Below are 20,037 nucleotides of genomic sequence, written 5' to 3' on the forward strand. Positions count from 1 at the left end.
TTTAGCCAGCTGGTTTCCTGAGGTATCCTCTATAATCAGGAGAGATTCAAAGCAGGAGCTGGAGGCTTGGAGCTCCTGAGTGGTGGTGGCCTTTCAATGCAGGGTATACTGCAGGCTCACAGGAGCACAGGGATCAGTCACACAATTTCATCTCATCACATATTCAGGAAGAAATCAGGGCCCCTCAACGTTGTTGGGTGTCTCTGCTGAGCACCCTGGATTTCAGAGCAGCTTCTCAGACTCCTCTAAGAGATTTATGCCATGATGGAATCAAGACTTCTTTTTCTGAGCCAAGATCTGATTGTGGCCTGATCATGAAGTGCTTTGAGACAGCTTTGAATATGGATAGAACCAAATCCTTCCCACTGCTCAAGAGCATTGAAGTTATTATGAAGAAAGTTGCTGATTCCTCTGAACTCTCTGATAGCATTAATATATATTCTTGTTTCTCTCTAGCCTCAGGCAGCTTTACAGAGAGATGTGTTTAGAGTGCAGACGTTCACCCATACCCAGTAGAATGTGCCTGATGTAAAAGGATGTCTCTGACTGTGTGTATGACTTGCAAGAAGCATAATACACATTTTGTAGATTATATGTTTGGCTTTTTTCACTTGCTGAATGTCTCAGGGTATTTGTCTGTTTGCAAGTATGGCTTAGCATTGTGTAGCAATGAGTCCAAGTTTTGTTAGCAAAATGCTGAATGCACAGTAAGTGAATTTTGCAGAACTGGGTCACCAGAAGGTTCTTCCTTTCTCATCTTTAAGCCCCTGAAGAATTTTCTCCTGAATGGTGATCATTTGTCCGTTGTTGACAGTTTATTTGATTTGTAACTCTTAGAGGGCTGGAGAGTATTTCAAACATGTTCTTAAACTGTGCAGACTAAAAATGCTCTCATTAGGTGTTTTGATAGCATTGGATGATACTGTGGTACAATAGCTGACTATACAATATTTGTTGTCTTTTCCAGACTAATGGACACATATCTGGGAATGGAGATGTTTATCAAGAAAGGCTGGCTCGTCTGGAAAATGATAAGGAATCTCTTGTTCTGCAAGTGAGTTGTCACCCAAATTATTTTTTTCTGCTCTTGCATTCACGAGACTGTCTGAAAGTATGTGATAAAACCTCTGAGAATTTATTTGGAGTTGTGATGTCTTGGGCAGTGTTCAGAAGACTTGCTGATATGTGAGAATTAACCCAGATTAGAGAATGGTGTGAATGTAGATTGCAGGAAAAACGTAAAGGTCTTTCTGTCTGTGTATCTGTTCTCTTTGAATTTGGTTAGCGAGCGGGTCTGCAGGGCAGCCACCTACTTACATCCATGTGTATCCTTCAGATCACCATTTCCCAGGGCCATTCACATGATGTCTGCATCAGGACACAGTTGTCCTGTCCTTAGGAAAGGTGACAAAAGCTGCAGGACTGGCCAGCCAGCAGGAGACAAGCAGCTCCTTGGTGGTCCTGCTGCGGGGCTGGATGGGGTCAGCCCTGGCTGCTCTGACTGCTGGCTTCCTCTTGCTGTTGGAGACAGGAATACCTGGCACCCCTTGGACTGCACAGGTGGCATCCCCTGATGTGGACCCAGCCATGGGGCTGTGACAACCCTGAGCTCACCCTCCTTCCCAGCAGTACTGCAGGAAGAGCCTGTTAAAAATGAAAAAATTCATTCAGAAAAGGCAAAATGGGAATCCATCTGCAGTCTTAAAAATGTTGTCTTGGTCTTACCCAGCCTCTGGCTGTGTGTTTTTACCTTCTTTGCTTTCATTGTTCTGAAAAGGGGAAAGTGCTTGTTATGATACACTGTGTGCAATCACTTGGGAAGGAGAATAAATTATAAGCAAAGAGGTTTATGTGGTGGTTAAGGTAGGAGCTAATGGGTTGAGTTAATGTATTGCCACAGCAAAGGCATAATTATTGGTAGTAAAATGCAGCAGCCACCCTTTGTGAAAACCTCCAGTGAGGAGAGGAGTTACAGAATTGCGATGTATCTGCCAGAACTTTGGCTGAAATTCTATTAAGTGTGAGGGGAGAGCCTTCTCTCCTCTCCTGTTTCCTTTGCCAAGTGGTGTGTCCACTGCAGAGCTCTGCTCCTCCTCCTCCTCCTCCTCCTCTTTCACCCTGCATGGTCCTGGTTAATCTTTGGCCCAGCCAGCACTGTTGCTCACCTGCAGTTTTTCAGCTGACACATATGGCACAGGTGCAAGGTGTTAAACATGCATCCCTTTTTTCCTGCTGTCCAGGTAAGTGTGCTTACAGACCAGGTGGAGGCCCAAGGAGAAAAGATCCGGGATCTGGAGTTCTGCCTGGAGGAGCACAGGGAGAAGCTGAATGCCACGGAGGAGATGCTGCAGCAGGTATTCCACAGCTCCATGTCTGTCTTGCTGTCTTGTCTTCCTTCTGTCTTAACAAACTTTGGTGAGAGCAGTGCCCTCCAAGGTGTTGCAGCCCTTGATGTCTCTTAACTAAGGGATCATTTTCTACCATATTGGCTTTAAAATCTCTGTACTTAGTAATGCCAGTGCTGCTTTATGCTGCAGGAATCCGGTTCTGCCCTCCTGTGAGTCCTTCCCCACTGAACTTCCAAGAGCCTTAGATTAAAGCCTCTGGCAGGATGGGTGGATTCCCCTCACAGCTCCCTGCTGCCCAGAGCCACTGTGGTGACAGACAGGCTTTTTTCTTGTCCTGGCAGCCAGCCCGTGCTAGTGCCCCTGTGATCCCAGAGGTATCCTAGGTGCCTGGAGTCTGTCAGATGGATAATAGCTGTGTCTCAGGGCTTCACATAGTGTAAAGATGAGGGTGATGCTATTCCCCATGATGGAGACCTTTAGCTGTCAAAATAAATTACTGGTTTCTTCCCCTTGGGTAAATAATTCCATTCTTTTTGTCTTTTTCTTGAATCAGGAGCTTTTAAGCAGAACAACCCTTGAAACTCAAAAGCTGGATCTTATGGCAGAGATTTCCACTCTGAAATTAAAGCTTACATCTGTAGAGAAGGATAGATTGGACTATGAGGACAGATTCAGAGACACAGAGGTGAGTAAACCCCAGCAAGATAAATTGTGAAAGCTGTGTGTCTTCACATTATCTGAACATCTTCTGGGACTTGTTTTCTTTTATGTCAGGCAAGAAAGGGGACTCATCTTTAAAGTTAGAACATGTTCCTTTTAAAGTAAAAAGTGTCCTCTTTGTTAAATTCTGGTTTTACACAGGAATATTTCCAAAGGCAGTTTTTGATTCTGACTGTCAGGTCTCAGGAGGGATGGATTTAGGTTGGATTTAAGTAAAATCATGAACATACTGCACTCTCCTGACCCCACATAAAACTATCACCTTCTGAATAAGGCATGTCTGAGGCAAGTACAAAAAGCAGCCACGTGCAGAGACACTGCAGAGTAACAGAACTTTTGGGGTTGCTCACAGAGAGTGAGCTGACTCGCTGTGGGGCTCTTGGGAAGCCTGACTTCGGGGAACAGAGCCAGGTGGAGCTGCCATCCCTGGCAGTGCTCTCCTGAGGCATTTCTCTATGTGCTGCAGGTCTGTGTAGCTGAACCTCGCTCATGGAAACCAGAAAGGGTCAAAGCAGCTGGGCAAACCCAGGAAACCCCAAGTGTCAGCTAAGCTGTCCTGACAGGATGATAGAACCTGTATCAGAAATACCTCAGAGTCTGCCTATTCAGCAGAACAAAATTTCAAGTTCTGGATTCATAAATGAGCTGAAATGTCAGGTGTTTGTTATGGTTGTGGATGATCCAGCTGTCATTCGTTTCTAGAAGGAAAGAAGCCGTATTGCCATGACAGGACACAAAAATTGCCATTTCCACTTCTGCCAGTGGTTTCCCAACTGCTCAGTTTCCAGTAAAGCACCATTCCTCACTTGTATTGAAAACACAAAAACAAAAGTCAGTCTTGCTTTTGGATTGCTCTTTGGGCCTGTCTGAAGTAATCTGCACACCCAAAAAAATCCACAGGTTGAAAACTAATGACTTGTATCACTTCCAGGTTTGGAAGTGATTCTTTAGGTAGCGATAGCAGTGTTCATTCCTACACTGCAGCACCTTTCCTTGGGTACTGCCAAGCTCTGGGATGGATTCCTGTTGCCTCCTGTTACCTTTCCCTCTAGCTGGTAACAGGTGTTATGTGACAGGATCACAGCACTGCCTTCAAAGCAGCAGATTTTGCAGTGCAGACGAGCTCTGTGCCTGGCATTGCTGGAGAAATTGGCAGGGGGAAGGGTGGAGGGAATCACTGAAGGTCTCCTGCGCCTGTGGGAGGTGTGTGTGAGAGCTGGCTGCTCTCACAGCTCTCCTGGGACCCTGCCCACACAGAGCTCGGCTTGTTCATGAATTACAGCACACAGCAAATAGCTGTCTGTGGGCTGACACTTACTCTGAGCAGCCCAAATGAGGGATGAATGAGCTGGCAGCGGCACTACCTGGCTGTGGGGAGGCAAGGCTTGCTCCAGATGACCACAGGGAGCAGGTGCTTTCCGACCTGGCTTCTGTGTATTCTCGTTTGCAAACACCCTGTGGTTTCTTCTGCTTTCCAGAACTGCTAACAAACGTGACTGGGCTTTGAGTGATTTGCTTCCTCTATTTCTGTGCTTATTTTTACTGAATATTGTAGAGTTCTTCTGGATTCCCCCTTTCTTTGTTTCCCCCATGAACTGCAGTCTCTCCATAACTTCATAGCACAGCTCATCATACCAAGAAGGTGGACATGGAGCTACAGGTTCCCAGAAAAATGGTTCCAATGTGGGGAATACACCACAAACTGCAAATCTGTAATTTCTGTGCAGGAGGCTTATCTTCTATGATGACCTTTTTCTTTGAAATACTTTTAAATACACTAAATGCCTTTGATAAAAATAACCTAAATTTTTTTTAAGTAGTAGTTACTGTAATTAGAGACTATTTGGATTTATATCAAGGATATTTATGCCAGAACTAATGAACTATTACTAAAATGTTTCTCCCTCCATTTAAAATCCAGAATAATGCAATTTAGTGTGATATATATTATTATATTGTTTCTTCTTTATTTCAACACTTTATAGCTGTAAAAACGCTTAGGCTTAAATGCTGGAAGGCATATAAGATCTTAATTTCCATTTGGTTAAGTGAAAATATGAATATCTAATTAGTTGGAGGGTCTCAGCCCTTACAAAATCTCTAAGAGATATTTTGGAGGCAGTACTTATTCAGAAGTATGCAGTATTTTATTCAGTGTTGATCTAAATATATTTCTGTTTATAAATTATATTAGAAGAGCTGAGTATTTAAATTAGTATTTAAAATATTTGACCCTAAAACACATTGTGGCATTTATGTGGAGTGATTAAAATGGAAAAAGATTCATACCCAGACTAGGAAAGCAAAACTATGAATATTGCTTCTGGTTTTATTTAGGGAAAAGAAAAAATTTGATGTCTGACAACTTGTGCAGCTACTGTCTCCTACAGAATTACCATTCTGATTAAATCCTTCATATTATCCATTTGTTACTTATGTCTGTCACTGCAACTTCCCATTCCAGCTTGGTTGGTTACTCATATTCCCCGTTCTTTGTCTAAACAGATGCCTCACTAGATCTTTGTGCTCTAGGATTTGCTGTCTAGATGTTCACAAACACCCAGCTTTTTCAAAGCTAATTGTGTACTTTTAATATAGATTTGTAATTGTTCTGTTCTTTGAATTATTCCAGTATTTCCACTTTCTCAGCAGACACCAGCATTATTTTCCTTGAGGAACACGGGTGGTCTGAGTTGGGCTGAGTTTATGTAAGAAAATACCCTGTGAGGGAGTTTATTTGGGAAGGAGTCCATAGCCAGACTGGGCCTTTGAAGCAGCAGCCAGAGGGTAAAACTGACTCACTCACAGGGAATTATTTGTGATTTATCCACCATCATCTCCAATCTGGTTGCAAGATTGTGCTGTTTTCTGTGTCACACTGAGTATTTTAAAAGTCACATAGTTCAAGTGACAAATATGTGAAGAACAGCCTCAGCAGTGAGTTCCACACAGCATATTTTGACATTGGATCATGCTGCTGGAGAGAAAAGCTCCAAACAAATCAATTGTTGAGGAATTTCAGGTGCACCTGAATTAGCAAGTCATAGATTAGAAGCAGTAATTACTAAAAGCATTAAAATGTTCTGGATTTTCACTTTCCTCATAGTTCTGAGAACTGAACTTGAATCTTTCTGAAGAAATACAGATGCTGCTCTCTTAGCATCACGTTCATTAAGCACAAAATAACAACCAGAGGCTTGTAAGCTTAGGAAGTGTGGTGTGGGGCTGGAAGGCAGGTGTTATCAGGGACTCATGAATACCCTCTAAATGTCAGCTGCTGGCTTGTTAATTTATAAATATAAATCTCTATTAATTATACTATTAGCTCTGAGAATTTGTGCTTACACCGGCTAGCTCAATGTACAGCATTGCTTGACATTGATAGGGTTTGCCTCAGATGTAGGAAGGAAAGCAAACATAAGGATCATAAAAAGCCCTTATTTGAGGGTGCTGAAGTCCTGGCACAGGTTGCTCAGAGAAGCTGTGGCTGTCCCATCCCTGGCAGTGCCCAGGGCCACATTAGATGTGGCTCTTAGCAGCCTGGGGTAGTGGAAGGTGTCCCTGCCCATGGCAGGGGATGGAACTGGATGTGCTTTAAGGCCCCTCCCAACCCAAACCATTCTCTGACCTAGAGGATGAGGAGGCTTGATGGAGCAGTCAAACCAAGGGTTTGTTTAACCAAGGGGGCTGGGGACATTCAGGTGTGACTCCCAAACCTGGCAGGATCCATCAGGATGCTCAGGAGGTCAAGCTCTTCTCCTAAAGAGCTCAGATGTGAGTTTGTGCCGGCTCCGAGTTTCTTCCAAGCCAGGCTGAATTTGGAAAGCCCAGATGTAGTGGTGCCATTGATGCCTTTGTTTATAGAAACCTGTGATGGCTCTTCTGTTCACCCCTTGGTGGGAGGGCTGTTCTAAGTGGTGGAAATACAGGTTTTGCAGTGTAATCATTTCATCTTTTGAAAAAGCAGGTGATGGCTGGTGAACCTGGGGCAGGAGGGACAGCGGAGGGGAGGATGTGGCTTCTAGGTGCTGAAGGATGTCTGCCACTGTTTTCCATTGCCCATCCTTAATATTGGGCTCCAGACAGCTGAACAGAGAAGCAGGAGGCCTTTCCTGGCCCTCAGCACAGGGAACATAACTTCAATTTATGTCCTCCTTCGTCCCCTGCCCTCTTACATTCGGTGCAGTAACACAGAAACGGAGAAACTCGGTCCCTGGATATTTCGGAAGCTCTGAGTTGCTTGACTTCATGATGGGTTTGGGTGGTGTGGTTTTGTGTACTGAGTTCCTTTTATGCCTGCCCTTGTTGTTACAGTCACAGCTACTCTCCTGTTTTGTTTACTGAACTTCTGTGTTGTTTCTGTTTTCTTTTTCCCTCCACTCAGGATTTGATCCAGGAAATAAATGAATTGCGGTTGAGGGTGGGAGAAATGGACAATGAAAGACTCCAGTATGAGAAAAAACTGAAAACAACCAAAGTAAGTGAGGCTGAGGGGAGGAGGCAGAGATAAGTGTAAATCAGGCTTTAGGAATTCACTCTTTTCCCTAATCCTTGCCTGCACCCTGCAAAATCCTGAGCACTCTCAGGTCCTGGGGTTCCATGGTTCTCACTTAGCAACAGGGGCTAATTCCCAAATTTCGTGCTGTGGTTTTCAGTTTGAGCTTTGTTTTTTATGAAGGGTAACATGTGATGTTGTTAATAATAAATTTATTACCTATTTAGACCTTTGTTTCACATGTGTGTCAAGAAATACCAGTTGCAGTATGTAAGGTGTATGCCACAGGTTAAAAACAGCATTTATTTTCTCCTAAATGTGCTAAAAATAAACCACTTCTGAAGCGAAAGCATTCACCTAAGTACTTCTAGCAGCCTATTTCTCTAAGTGTCTAACTTCTCTTTGCCATTTAGCCTTGTCTCTTTTCTGCCTTTAGTTTCCTCTCACTCCTCTGTCTCTGTTACCAGTCTTTAATGGCCAAACTTTCTAGCATGAAAATCAAAGTGGGTCAGATGCAGTATGAAAAGCAGCGGATGGAGCAAAAAAGCCAGATGCTAAAGGTGTGGTAGTTTCTGGGTAATGCTGGGCTGTTTTGAATCCTTCATGTTCCACCCTTTACTGGTCTGTCCTGCATTGTGCTGTCATGCTCTGTTCTTCATTAATTGCTGTGTGTCCATATGCAGTGTGCCTTTCCTCCTTAGATGTGGAAAGCTCTTTATGTAGATATTCCTTGTAAACAGCTTTTATATTGCAGGAGAGAGGATTTTCCTGCTCTGAACCTTGCATAGGTTACACATGATGGCATTAGACTTGGGTTAAAATCACTCCCCCTTCCAAGGGAAGATTGCCTTGTCTGTAGCTTACATCCATTATTCAAACAGAACTTTTTATCACCCTTTTATAGAAAATGTATTCATGAAAACTATCTGGGAAATAGTGATTCTTTTATACTGTCCCCTCTCCCACATGTAAATTTGCATATCATACTTCTAATTCAGGGAAAGAAATGCACATTGACAGCCACATGCAGCTCTAGTTGCCTGTGGATATAACAGCTTCTCAAGTGACCAAGAAATGATCTTGTTTTGCAGTAACATGGATCCTACACTGGCAGAAATCCCATCATAATCAGTGCCAACTCGGATCATTGGAGAATTTTCGTTATTCCCCAGCCACTCTTGTGGAAAAAGCTTTGATTTCTTGACAATTTTAAGATTGATCTAATTTTTTTTTTTTAATGATGCTTTAGAGCAAACAGGAACCAATTTCAGGAGATTCCATAGCTGGGCCATAGTTTGGGTTGCAAACATCACTAGGTATTTCCAACAGATTGTCTGAGGGTAGCTCAGGAAAATACCTAAGCCACAGTATTCTAGTCTGGTTTATTCCATTAAGGATTTGAAACGTCACTTAGAAGCTGTAAGTGCCAAAATGATGAGACTTGCCTTGTTTTACTTTGTTTACAAACTGAACAAATTAAATTTTCAGTGTTGGGTACAGTTGCAGTGAGGGTCCTGTCTTGATGATGCTGTTGCACAAGATATCCTCGGACATCAAAGAAACATGTTACTCAACTGGGTAGGATTTGACTCAGATTTTAAGAAGTTAAATGCATGGATCTGTGCCAGTCACTTGTTAGTGCAGATGGTTAGATCTAAGTTAAAACTTGACAGCATTTTTCTAATACACCCCAACTCCCCCAAACACCATCTGTCTTATTTTCCCAAGAATCTCAGCTCCAAGCTTTCCTTCCTGATGCTTGATCAGCAAACCCAAACTCTGGCAGAGGTACCACGTTTTTGTCTGAACTGCTTTCCAGTATGTGTCCATGTGCTTGCTGGTGTTGTGATTGATTTTTTCTTCCATAGAAGCAGTGATTATTTCTGAAACTTTCCTCAACCTGGTATAAGCAGAGTTTCAGAATTGTTCGGCTTTGAACGAACAAAATGCCTTATAAATGCCAAAACAACGTATGGAAATGTTAGCATTCAGCCTTTTCACCTGCATTTTTTTTTCTATCTCTGCAAGGTTAAGCAAATAAGAAAACTGTTTGGTTTTTTTTTTCCCCCTTTTTGCTCTTTCATCTTTATATTTTGATGTGAAGTTTCTTTTCAATTATACACGAGACCAACAATTTCAGACCACAGACCCCCTGATTTTGCTCTGTTGTGGGCTCAGGACTCTGTTGGGCTGTTCAGAGCCACTTTGGTGGATGCACCCTCAGGCAGTGTTAAATGTCAGGGGCCCTCAGTCACTTCCACCAGCTGAGGACCTGTCCGCTGTGCTGCCTAGGAGGGAATTGTGGAAACATCTCAGCTGCCTGTGGAAGCTGTCATTGAGTGGTTCTGTGTCTTTACAGGATGAGCTGTCAGCTCTGAAAGACAAACTAGAGCAGAAGGAAGCCGAGGTGAAAAGGTTGCACGAAAAATTGGTTTCCAAGCTGAAAGGAGAAGGGATTGAAATACTGGACAGAGGTAAGAAAGAGGGAGGCTCTGTCACTGTGTCCTCCTCAGTCATTTCATCTGAGGTCATGTTTTCTTGTACAGGAAATAAGTGATAAAAGCCTGAATTTTCCTGAACTTTGTCTTGATGTTTACCTCTTGAAACATTTTTAGAGGCTGTTGATGATGCAAGTGCTAAACTTTCTGTCACAGCAAGGTCTTGGTCAAATTTAAACAAGAGCAAAAAAATCCCTAATTAGCTCCTTATATGGCTTGCATGGGGCCTCAAAATATACAGTTTATACTGGCTAGGAAATTTTTAAACTACTTTCTACAAATGTTCCAAAAAACATTGTGTTGAAGAGGAAACTTCCTGGTAAGGAAGGGGAAAAGCCATACTGCTGACCAAAGTATGATGTGGACCTAGCTGTGAGTAGGTGAAATCAAGGATTGATTCTGGATTTGTGTGCTCATTAAGTCTCAATCTTAATTAGGCTTGAATAAGCACAGAAATTTTACATGCTGGGTAATTCTTTTATTGGCTTGTAAAGAAGAAACTATTAGTATTTATTTGAGGGAATCTGAGATTGAGGATTTACCTTATTTAAAACCAGAATTTTTTTTGTTAAAACATCACAGAAATTTTCCACAGACTTTTTTGACCTGATGCAATTTCAATTCTAAATATATCTTACTGATAGTTGTTGCTGATTTTAAGATTGTGCTTTTAAAGTATGTTTTTCAGAAAAAGAAATGCACAAGAGATTAGTCTCCTCCCCTGACCTAAGGAGGAATATGCTGTGTGTAGATTGTCACATTTTATATTGTGAAATGGTGTTTTCAAAACCACTGCCTACGATCACTAAAAATGATCACAATGAGCTGTGATTCCTTTTTTTTTTTTTTTTTATAACTTTTAAATGTGAACAGGGTCTGACTTCATTGCATTTATGACTACTTATATAGGGCTTTTTTCCCTGGGGAACTACTTGAACTCTTATTACCCTCTGGTCCTCAGCTTTATGTTTTTCAGTGCAGCTCAGCAGAAGATCTTTTGCTGTGGTGAAACATGTTTTATCTGCCTTGGACCGATACTAAAAAATGCTGTTCCCAGATAACAAATTATCTGCCTCATTAGCTGAATGAAGTGAGGAAGAGTTGACTCATAAAGCATCAATAATGTCTTAAAAGTTATTTCATGTCATAACCTTCATGCTAATTTCCAATCCAATGGGTTTTCCCCACACAGATGAAAATTGTAAAAAGAAGCTCAAAGATAAAAGTAAGCTTCCTGGTGTCTTTCCATGATCATTTGCATTCCAGAATAGCTTTCTGCATGTGTTTGCAAAACTGCTTTAACAAACATCGTTAGGTTGCATCATCTATAACCCTTAGTTACACTTAGAGTAAAACTGGAGAGCAAGGGTGAGTACATCACACTTGAAACACAAAGTTTTCTGAAGAAAATATGATAGATAAAGGAAGATTGGGTCTCAGGAGGGCTCACAAAGCAATTGCCTCTCAGTGAAATGCAGTTGCAATCCAGCAAACCAGATTCTCAGCCAGCATAACTGAGGGAAAATCACTGCAACGGTGTGTCCAAATGTCTTTCATCTAGAAAGCCAGCCAGGCAGCTTCTTTTCTTCTTGTGGTTCATTAAAGAGGAGAATGTTCTTCCTTCTCTGTTCGCTTTCCGTGAATTTTTAGGAAGCTGAAACAGGGCTTTTCTGCCTGTGAGTTTGGCCACCTGCCTACATTTGTAGTGAAATTTGACTTTTACCTCATTCATGCAAGGTAGATCTTTAGGAAAAAATGGAGATTATTTCCATTCTTCTTCAATTCCTAGCCCAGAACACCTCCAGAGCATACATGTTCCCATGTCTTTATTTTTCTTGGTAAATAAGGATTATAGATGAAGCACTGTTGTCTGTGTTAGGAGCCTTTCCCAGGCCTGAACTGCCATGTAATATTCCAGCATGACTGCTCATCACAGCAAACCCCCGTGTCATTCCACTGTGCCCTCCTCATTGCTCCATTCATGCTGGATTAGGGCTGAGCATCACTGCACGGTGCTTCCTTCATCACATCCATTAATCCCCCGGCTTTCTTGAGTGGGTTTTGGGGTGGGCATTGACTGTTGTACTGAGGATATGTTTTATTGCATTCCAAATGTAGTATATTGCTTATTTTGAACTTCTTGTTTTGCAAGTATTTGGTTATTTTGAAGTTGGATATAGTGAAAGTCAAGCAGTAGTTTTACCCTTGAGTTTTCCATTTTTGTAAGACTTGGAGAGCAGTGGGGGGGGGGAGGAAGGAAATTTCCTAGATTTCATTATTTCCTTGATTAAAATGTCAGAGAAGAGGTTTTGAAGAAAAATAGCTTTGTTCTTTGTGTTTGCATCTAAAAAAGAATTTAAGTGGCTTATTTTTTGTAACTATGTGAATCTACTTTCAGATACTCCTGAGTTGCTTCTTGATTTTTTGTTTTTCTTACTTCCTTACACTGTCTTACTTAAATTGACTTGGAGAACTGTATTGTGTTTTTAGATATAGAGGTACAGAAAATGAAGAAGGCGGTAGAATCTCTAATGGCAGCAAATGAAGAGAAGGTAGCAAAGTCATTATTTTTTCAGTAATCATTCATCAGATTGAGTTAAATGTCTAAGAAAACCTTCACGTGTGAGCTTTTCACGATTCACCTAAAAACCAGATTTGTAAGCATCAATGATTTTCTGCAGTCAGAAAAATCAGATTTGTACAAATTGATGATTTTCTGCAGTTAGAAGCACTGCGGTGCCTTTCAGGGGCTATGAGCATTTATGAGCTCTCTGCATGTGCTCAGGATCTGTTCAGAGTCCTTACACTGTTGTTTTGTTGAGTTCAGTGTGGTTAATTTGCACTGTGTTCTGCAAATGTAAAGATCTCCATACAAGTGCAAGATCACAGGCTGTGTTTCCAAAAGGGCTGTTCTGTGAAGTATGAATTATTTTCATACATGGTTTTACGCTTTCATATGCATGTGCATTTTGTAGGATGTTTTCTTTTGATCACCAAAGCCCTAAATCCTTTGTACATGGCAAATTTATTATGCTCTACCTTTGACTTAATAAGGGAGGTGAAATCCACTTTCAAGGCTGGGACAGTTCTGATGATTAACCAGATGATAGCTTTTGCTTAATACAACTTTTGATATTTTAAAACCTCTCAGCATTCTGAGCCCTGTCCCATCCACACTTCCCATTTTTAGTCTCACAGCCAGTTAATAAAGGATCTAGTATTTGTACTTCTTATTCCTGGGGGAGGAAGCACAGTCACAACTTCCTTTCATTTTAGGATCGGAAGATAGAAGAGCTTCGGCAATCTCTGAATAGGTACAAGAAAGTCCAAGACATGGTGATTCTGGCTCAAGGTAAAAAAGGTATTGTACAACCAAAAAAACAAACAAAAAGAAAAGCAACTCTGCTGTCATTTAAACTCCAGGTGTGTTGTGGTGGTGAGCTTAACCGTGTGACTGAAGCAGAAGCTGTATCTATATCACAACATGTAATGGCCCATTCCATATATTCTAAGACTGGTGGAGGTTTCCAGACCCCTTCAGAGGGTGAAGATTATCAACAGCCCGACAAGAGTGAGGAAGCAAAATATGTATTTTTTGTTGTGTTGTGTTCACACCGTGCTGAGTGTTGGAGGGGGAGCAATTTTTAAATAAATATTGCCCTTTCCTGTAGTGCTGTGCCTTCAAGCACAGGAGAGTGTTAGAACAGACCTTGAGTCTCTGGGAACTCTGCTCCATGGTGACTTCATGGAGCATGAGCAGAGATTTCAGGCAGTGACAAATGGGCAAGAGAGGTTTTTGCTGCGAACAGATTTTGGTTTGTGTTTGCTGTTGGTTTGCTTTTGCCTTTGGTTTGTATTTTGGCATCGAGCACTGGATTTCTGCTCACCTTTTAGAAAGTATTGGTTATCTTTCACAACCAGTCCAAGCCTTTTGGTAGCACTGAGGCAGCTCATGAGCATCCAGGGTGGGAGGAGCAGAGGATGCAGACACTGGTGTAGGCTTCAGCACTACCTGAATGAGACACACTCAGTTTGTGGCAGGCTGCAGACCTGATGTGGTCATTTCCAGGCTGGTGATAGACTCTGAGCAGTGGGCTGCATTTTTCCTTAGGGTACCTTGAAGATACCACAGAGACATCTTAAGTTTCACTGAGACTGGACCTTCTTACTTTTCCTTAGTAAATAAGGGAAACAAGGTATTTAGAACAAAATTCCAACACAGACAGGAATTAAATACTCCGGTTTATTCAGCTTGTTGAAACTGATGCCACTAAATGCCCTGAGGGTGTTTGTTGGGCTTTTTGACCTCCCTCTGTTCCAACCCTGCTGTGTTGTGATGGCTGAATTGGGAAGTGACACATGGCCATGACTCCCTTTCTCCTATTGTAGTCTGTCCTAAAAAACCCCAGCAATCAAATCCTTCCAGTTTTGGCCCATAACTGAGCACGCCAGCTGCAGCTTGTGTGGGAGCAAGGGTTGTAAAACCAACAAATTTCCATGTTCTCTCCCTTCAGGCAAGGAAAGTGAAAGTGAAGACTTGAATTCAGGGTCTGTTTCCACGGGTTTATTGGACACACCAAGTCTGACTGACCCAGAGAAGAGCCCATCCCCAACCCCAGTAACTGCATCCCCAATCCATGATGAGTTCAACATGAATATTCATGAAGAGGTAGGTTGTTGGGGGTTTTTTTTGTTTGTTTTTTGGATGGGTTTTTTTGGGTTTTTTGGGGGGTTTTTTTGGTTTGGTTTTTTTTTTTCTTGTTTTGTTTTGTTTTTGTTTTTTTTTTTGCTTTATTTAATACCATTCCTTTAAAACACCAGCTTATGCTGGATTCATATTGCAGATGACAACACTCAAGTTTCTGGAAAGATTTTTTTTTCTGGGTTTCACAGTTTTTTGTAATGTCTCATATCCTTTTGGGGAAAGTGGTTTTCTTGTGAAAGCTGCTGAGGAATTTCAATTAAACTTATTTTTCTTAATCCTCAAATGGGATCAGGAGACAGAAATAGCTGTATTTATCATGAGATCAGATCTAAATGACTTATCCTAGTAGTCATAGAAATTATTTTTCTTATCAAACATTGCTGTTTTAGGAGCTACATTTCCTTTGGCACAAACCTGAAGTAAATATGTTGGGACTTACTAAATATATCTCGTCGTATTTAAGAGGATGCAATCATAATTGCATCCATTCAGTTAAATGTTATGTGGGCTGTGGTTCAGTCTCTGATTTTTACAATCAGACTTTCCAGTGCAAAAACTATAGATGTCTTCTCTAAGCTCTGAGTCAGAGCAGGGTCTTGACTTAGTTAAACAGCAAGAATACAGTATGAAGAAAATGGAATTAAATTAAATGTTTAGCAGCTTTTTCCTATTTTCTAAGTCTCTGAGGACAGGATTAAAGCTGAAAAATGGACTCCCCTTCATGGTGTCTCAGTTAGAGACACATTTAGCAGGCAGTCTTGTGAGACTTGTGAGATTTTTGTCTATGCTGTAGCTTAGCTGTGCAATGATTCATGTTTTATCTGCAGTGCCATCTTTCAAGGAGCAAATAATTCTATTGGAATATGGAAAAAAAATCACTTTTGAAACCTTATTTCAGATCCTTTTCTTCATGGTTTATCTTTTACTCTTTTTTCATTTATGATTGCTTAATTTCAGCTCAGAAGGTTGTAACACATATTCTTCCTTCTTTTCAGAATTCCTTACAGATCCACACCAGCATTTTACAGATTTCAGTCCCTTCCTTTTCATCAGCATCCAAGAGCTCAGAAATTGTTGCAGAGAGACTGAAAACACACCCTAGGCCAGATCCTGCAAGTGAAATGAGGTATTTTGGTTTCTGTGTATTTTTCAATTGTAAATCCAATATTCTGTGACATTTAAGGAGAGCAGTAATCTGTCAGTTACTGAATTATCAATTCATTAGCCAGGTAAACAAGGCTAGGAGTCCCTTGAGTAGCTGCAGCAAACCAAGCTAATGTTCTTGAAGTGCATTCATTAAATCCTGAGTAAGCAAGGGCTGGTTTGGTTGCTGTTGTAGCAGCACTCATGGTCTGTACCAGCTGCTTCAGAAGGAATGAACAGAAGGAGAGGGAAGCTGATCTGATATATGAAGGCCACAGAACCAGAATCATTATTTTTGTTTAGGTTTGCATCATGTAAGTCTGGCTGGCTCTGCCAGCCCCAGTGATTTGTGCTCAGACATTTTGCACAGCTGCTAAAGTTGGTTGTAAGGCACTGCCAGGACAAAAGATTTCCAGCTCTAACCTGAGGAGGGGAGGAAACCCAAGGGATGTGTGGCTGCAGCCTGGGGCTGTGGCTGAGCTGTGGCACCCAGGAACTTGTGACAGCTGCTGGGTGAGGAGTGGCTGTCACCTTTCACCAGCATTTCTAATCCTGCACCCTCCTTGTCCTGGGAGGAGTGCCAGTCCCTGCAGACCTGCACTGGCACTGCAGGGAGTACAGAAAAGCACCCCAGACTCACAGCTCAACAAAGACTGTGCTTGAATTTTTTTTGTTCTGGGTCCAAATCCCTGGCTTTATCTTAAGTATCAAACACTAAGAATCCAGAGGCAAGGAGATGCTGTTGATTTGAAACAATCATCAGTCTCAATGTGAAGCATCAGTGCAAGCTCAATTTGATGTGTGATTTTTCCAGTTCCAGTTGAGGAAAGGATTCTGTCCAGAAGCCCATCTTTGCTCAGTTTGTGCTGTGCATGTTCCTCATGCAGCTCAAGCCATCAGCAGCAGGGATTTCACCCGTGTCTCTTCCTGGAAAAATCCAAAGCAAGAACTACACTGCAGCAAAGTGCCCTGTGCTGTGGGTGGTGACCAGGAGATGGTGACCTCCACTCCTTGTGCTGCTGCAGACCCTGCTGGAACTTCTGCATTTATTGAAGCTAAATAGTTCAGTACTGTCATCATCTTACAGTGCAAGTTGTCTTTCCTGGGGCTCCTGAGCTCACCTTTGTCCTTTATCTTTTACAAGGCTTGCTACCATAACAGGGAAAATTTGCCATGTGTTAGTACCATAAGAGCTGAAGTGAAAACAGAATTAAAGCAGGCTGAGATCATAGGATTTCTGTCTCAGCCTTTTTTCATGTCTTTTTTTGTTTTTGCAGTGAAGGAAGATCAACAGGCTCCTCCCCTGAAACTCATCTGTGTGATAGTCCAGTGTAAGTGCCATGAGATCTGTTCAGGGGACATAAATCACAGTTAAATGTGCTGGCCACATTGAACCCCCACTAAGTACCCCTTTTATTTTACATACCTGTGTAAATAGGTCAGGTAATTCTAGCCAAAATGATATTTGGTGATGGTAGGTGTCTGCTCATGTCCCATGCTTTCATGATCATTATTTTCCAGTGCTTTATCTGGGCACATGGTACCTCCTGTTACATTGTGAAGCATCTCTAATTTGGTGGTAGACTGTCAATATTCTTTGAAATTTATAGTTTTCCACAGTGCATGCACACATGGTTTGCTTTTTTCATTTGATAGGGAGGGGAAGGTGATCAGCTGACTACAATGAGAAAATAATTTTCGTTTCTGCCAGATATCCATATTCCCTAAAGCAGCAATTATTCCAGTGTGGAAAGTCCTACAGTATCTCATTAAATTGCATGGGCTCTGATTACTGCATTTACTGCACTGATTACTGCATCTTAATTCAAAATATCATTTGGTTTAGTATATCTCATCATGTATTATAATGCTGTCTCTAAAGCTGATTCCTTTGAGTGTCTTTATCTTAGCGAGCTCAAACCAAGTTTGAGCTTTGTTTTTATGTTACTGTTTCAGAATTTCCACATTGCAGAAGTCCAGCAGTCTGAGCAGTTTGAGGAAAGAGGTATCTGAAGTGGTAGGTTTGGTCTCTTACTTCCTCCCATCTCCTTGCACATAGGTGTGACATCTCTGTTGTGACCCTTGTGAGTGTTGTGTTGCCTTCTGAGAAGTTCTGAGTCAGAGCAGGGCTCCTTGTGGCATGTGTTGACAGTGGTCACACACAGGTGACATCTTCCACATTCTAGTAAAGAAGAAAATCTGTCCTTGAAAACACAGGTGCATTTTTTTTCCTCTTTGTATGAGACTTTTACGTGAGACTCTTTTGCTGTGTTTTTGCTCAGATAATGAGGTGAGATTTTTGTACTGGATATGCTTTTCTGATTTAAGACAAGAAAAAAGAAAAAATAACTCCCACCACCACTTCTTAGCTGTGTTTAAGGTGAATAATTCTGGGAGGCCATGTAATTAATGCACTGTAAAATAAATCTGGGCTGAGTATGTTTTAGGTAGTCAGATGGTGGATGTCTGGGGATAGTTTCTGTTTAGGTTTCTGTGGAAGTGACCAAAAAGCAGCTAATCTTTAGCAATGCCATCAAATCAGTGCAATTCAAGTGCTCTTTTGTGGCAGCCTGAACTCCAGGAAGCTCCTGAATTCGCTGATACCCCTGTGCCTTGCAGTGTAGAGGGGAGGCTGACAGGACTGAAAATGTCACCAGAATCTGATAAGGGCTCAAGTTCATGCGTTGGGGATCTTTGATTTTTTCTTTGTTTGGACAGACAGAAGTAGAGGCTGTGGATGTTTTATCTACTTGGCTTCTACCCTGTCTGGTTCCTGCCCTGGGTCCCCTCAGGCAGCTCTGCCCATGAGAGCCTTAATATTCTGTGTGTCACTAATCATGTGCACAGCTAATCCTTCACAAAGTGAACCAAAGCAACTCTTATTTCCATGTCAGCTCACTGACCTCAAAGCAAGCAAGCAAGGCTTAATCTGTGTGAAATACAGGCTCTGAAGACATTTATTTTAGGGAAAAGTGCAGTCAGGGAAAGGTATTTCTGTCAGAACTTAACTGGGGGTAATCCTAATGAATACTGTCTATGAACCATGACTTTTTCAATGTCTTAATCTTTCCCAAACAGGACAGAGAGTGTGCACAGAAGCCAGCAGAGGTAATGTGTGTGTGTGTGTGGTGATGTGTCCTTGGAGAAACATGGGCAGCGAGGAGGTGTTGGCAGGCTGGGAGGTGTGGGATTGCCACACGCAGTTCCAGAGGGGGAATGAAGTCCTGCAGACAGGACAGGGAGGAGTCTCTGGTGGCTGTCACCATCAGTGGCACTGCTCAGTGCTCAGCACCTCCTTGCCTCCTCATACATGGAATATCTTCCAGTCTGATTGAGCATAAGCTAATGTTTTTCCCCCACTGGATAATTAGCAAAGATAACCATTAAGCATTTTACTGACTCTGTAATTATCTTTGATTAGTGTCCCTTTGGGTTTTTCAATTGTTTTCTGTGAGCAGCAAGTGTGTTTCTGAAAAGCCTGTCATTGCAGAGCAGTCACCCTGTGGTACCTTAAGGCCATATCCTGCAGTTCCTACCTCTTGGAACACCTGAGCAGAGGTGACAGACTTCACATACCACTCATAGGATGAATGCTGTATTATCCAGCAAAAGCCAAAGGATTGTATTTGGGCTGTGAAAGGTTTTGCTTCCTTCTTTCAAAGAGACAGTGTAACAGCTGGCAAGGTTAAAGTACTGCTTTAAATTGGCTAACTGGAGTGTCTGATAACTCTCTTGGCATTTATACTCCTTGCTTGATCTGTAATTTCTTCTTTGCTTTGGCAGTGGACACAGTCAATTAATCCATTAATTAAGAAATTGCAGAGCAGTGACAGACAGAAAGAGCTCTCTGACACTTGGCAGAAAACCAGTGTACTGTGGGGTGTTGTCTCTCTGCTTCCCACTGACTGCCCCTACAGCTGCCAGCAGGGGAGACAGAGACCTTGGAAAGCTGGAGAAGTTCAAAGCCTTGCAGGATTCTATTTTTGCCTTTTCCATACTTTTAAGTCAGCCTTACAGAAATTGAGGAACATCTTCAAGAACACAATTTACTCTTAGCAGGTAGTGATAGTAATCCTGGATCCTGAACATATGTCAGGGTTTAATCCCAGCTGACAGCAAAGGATCCCA

At 41.9% G+C, this 20,037-nt stretch overlaps 1 protein-coding gene across 29 annotated transcripts in view; it reads left to right on the forward strand.

Moving 5' to 3' along the window:
- The window catches only part of PPFIBP1 (PPFIA binding protein 1), a 102,035-nt gene that overhangs the window by 65,732 nt on the left and 16,266 nt on the right, over positions 1 to 20,037 (forward strand). For 14 of the 29 annotated variants that reach the window (XM_030263462.4, XM_030263456.4, XM_030263454.4 and 11 more), the window contains 14 exons: positions 968 to 1,054; positions 2,241 to 2,354; positions 2,902 to 3,033; positions 7,453 to 7,545; positions 8,031 to 8,123; positions 9,923 to 10,037; positions 11,254 to 11,286; positions 12,552 to 12,613; positions 13,338 to 13,422; positions 14,576 to 14,730; positions 15,762 to 15,892; positions 17,187 to 17,240; positions 17,866 to 17,926; positions 18,988 to 19,017. In XM_030263462.4, the coding sequence (XP_030119322.4) occupies positions 968 to 1,054; positions 2,241 to 2,354; positions 2,902 to 3,033; positions 7,453 to 7,545; positions 8,031 to 8,123; positions 9,923 to 10,037; positions 11,254 to 11,286; positions 12,552 to 12,613; positions 13,338 to 13,422; positions 14,576 to 14,730; positions 15,762 to 15,892; positions 17,187 to 17,240; positions 17,866 to 17,926; positions 18,988 to 19,017 (1,245 nt within the window). The remainder of the gene's footprint in view (positions 1 to 967; positions 1,055 to 2,240; positions 2,355 to 2,901; positions 3,034 to 7,452; positions 7,546 to 8,030; positions 8,124 to 9,922; positions 10,038 to 11,253; positions 11,287 to 12,551; positions 12,614 to 13,337; positions 13,423 to 14,575; positions 14,731 to 15,761; positions 15,893 to 17,186; positions 17,241 to 17,865; positions 17,927 to 18,987; positions 19,018 to 20,037) is intronic. The other 15 variants (XM_072923741.1, XM_072923740.1, XM_032746364.3 and 12 more) reach the window with 3 other exon arrangements.

The sequence above is a fragment of the Taeniopygia guttata genome, chromosome 1A, assembly GCF_048771995.1.
Source record: "Taeniopygia guttata chromosome 1A, bTaeGut7.mat, whole genome shotgun sequence".
Taxonomy (NCBI): Eukaryota; Metazoa; Chordata; class Aves; order Passeriformes; family Estrildidae; genus Taeniopygia; species Taeniopygia guttata.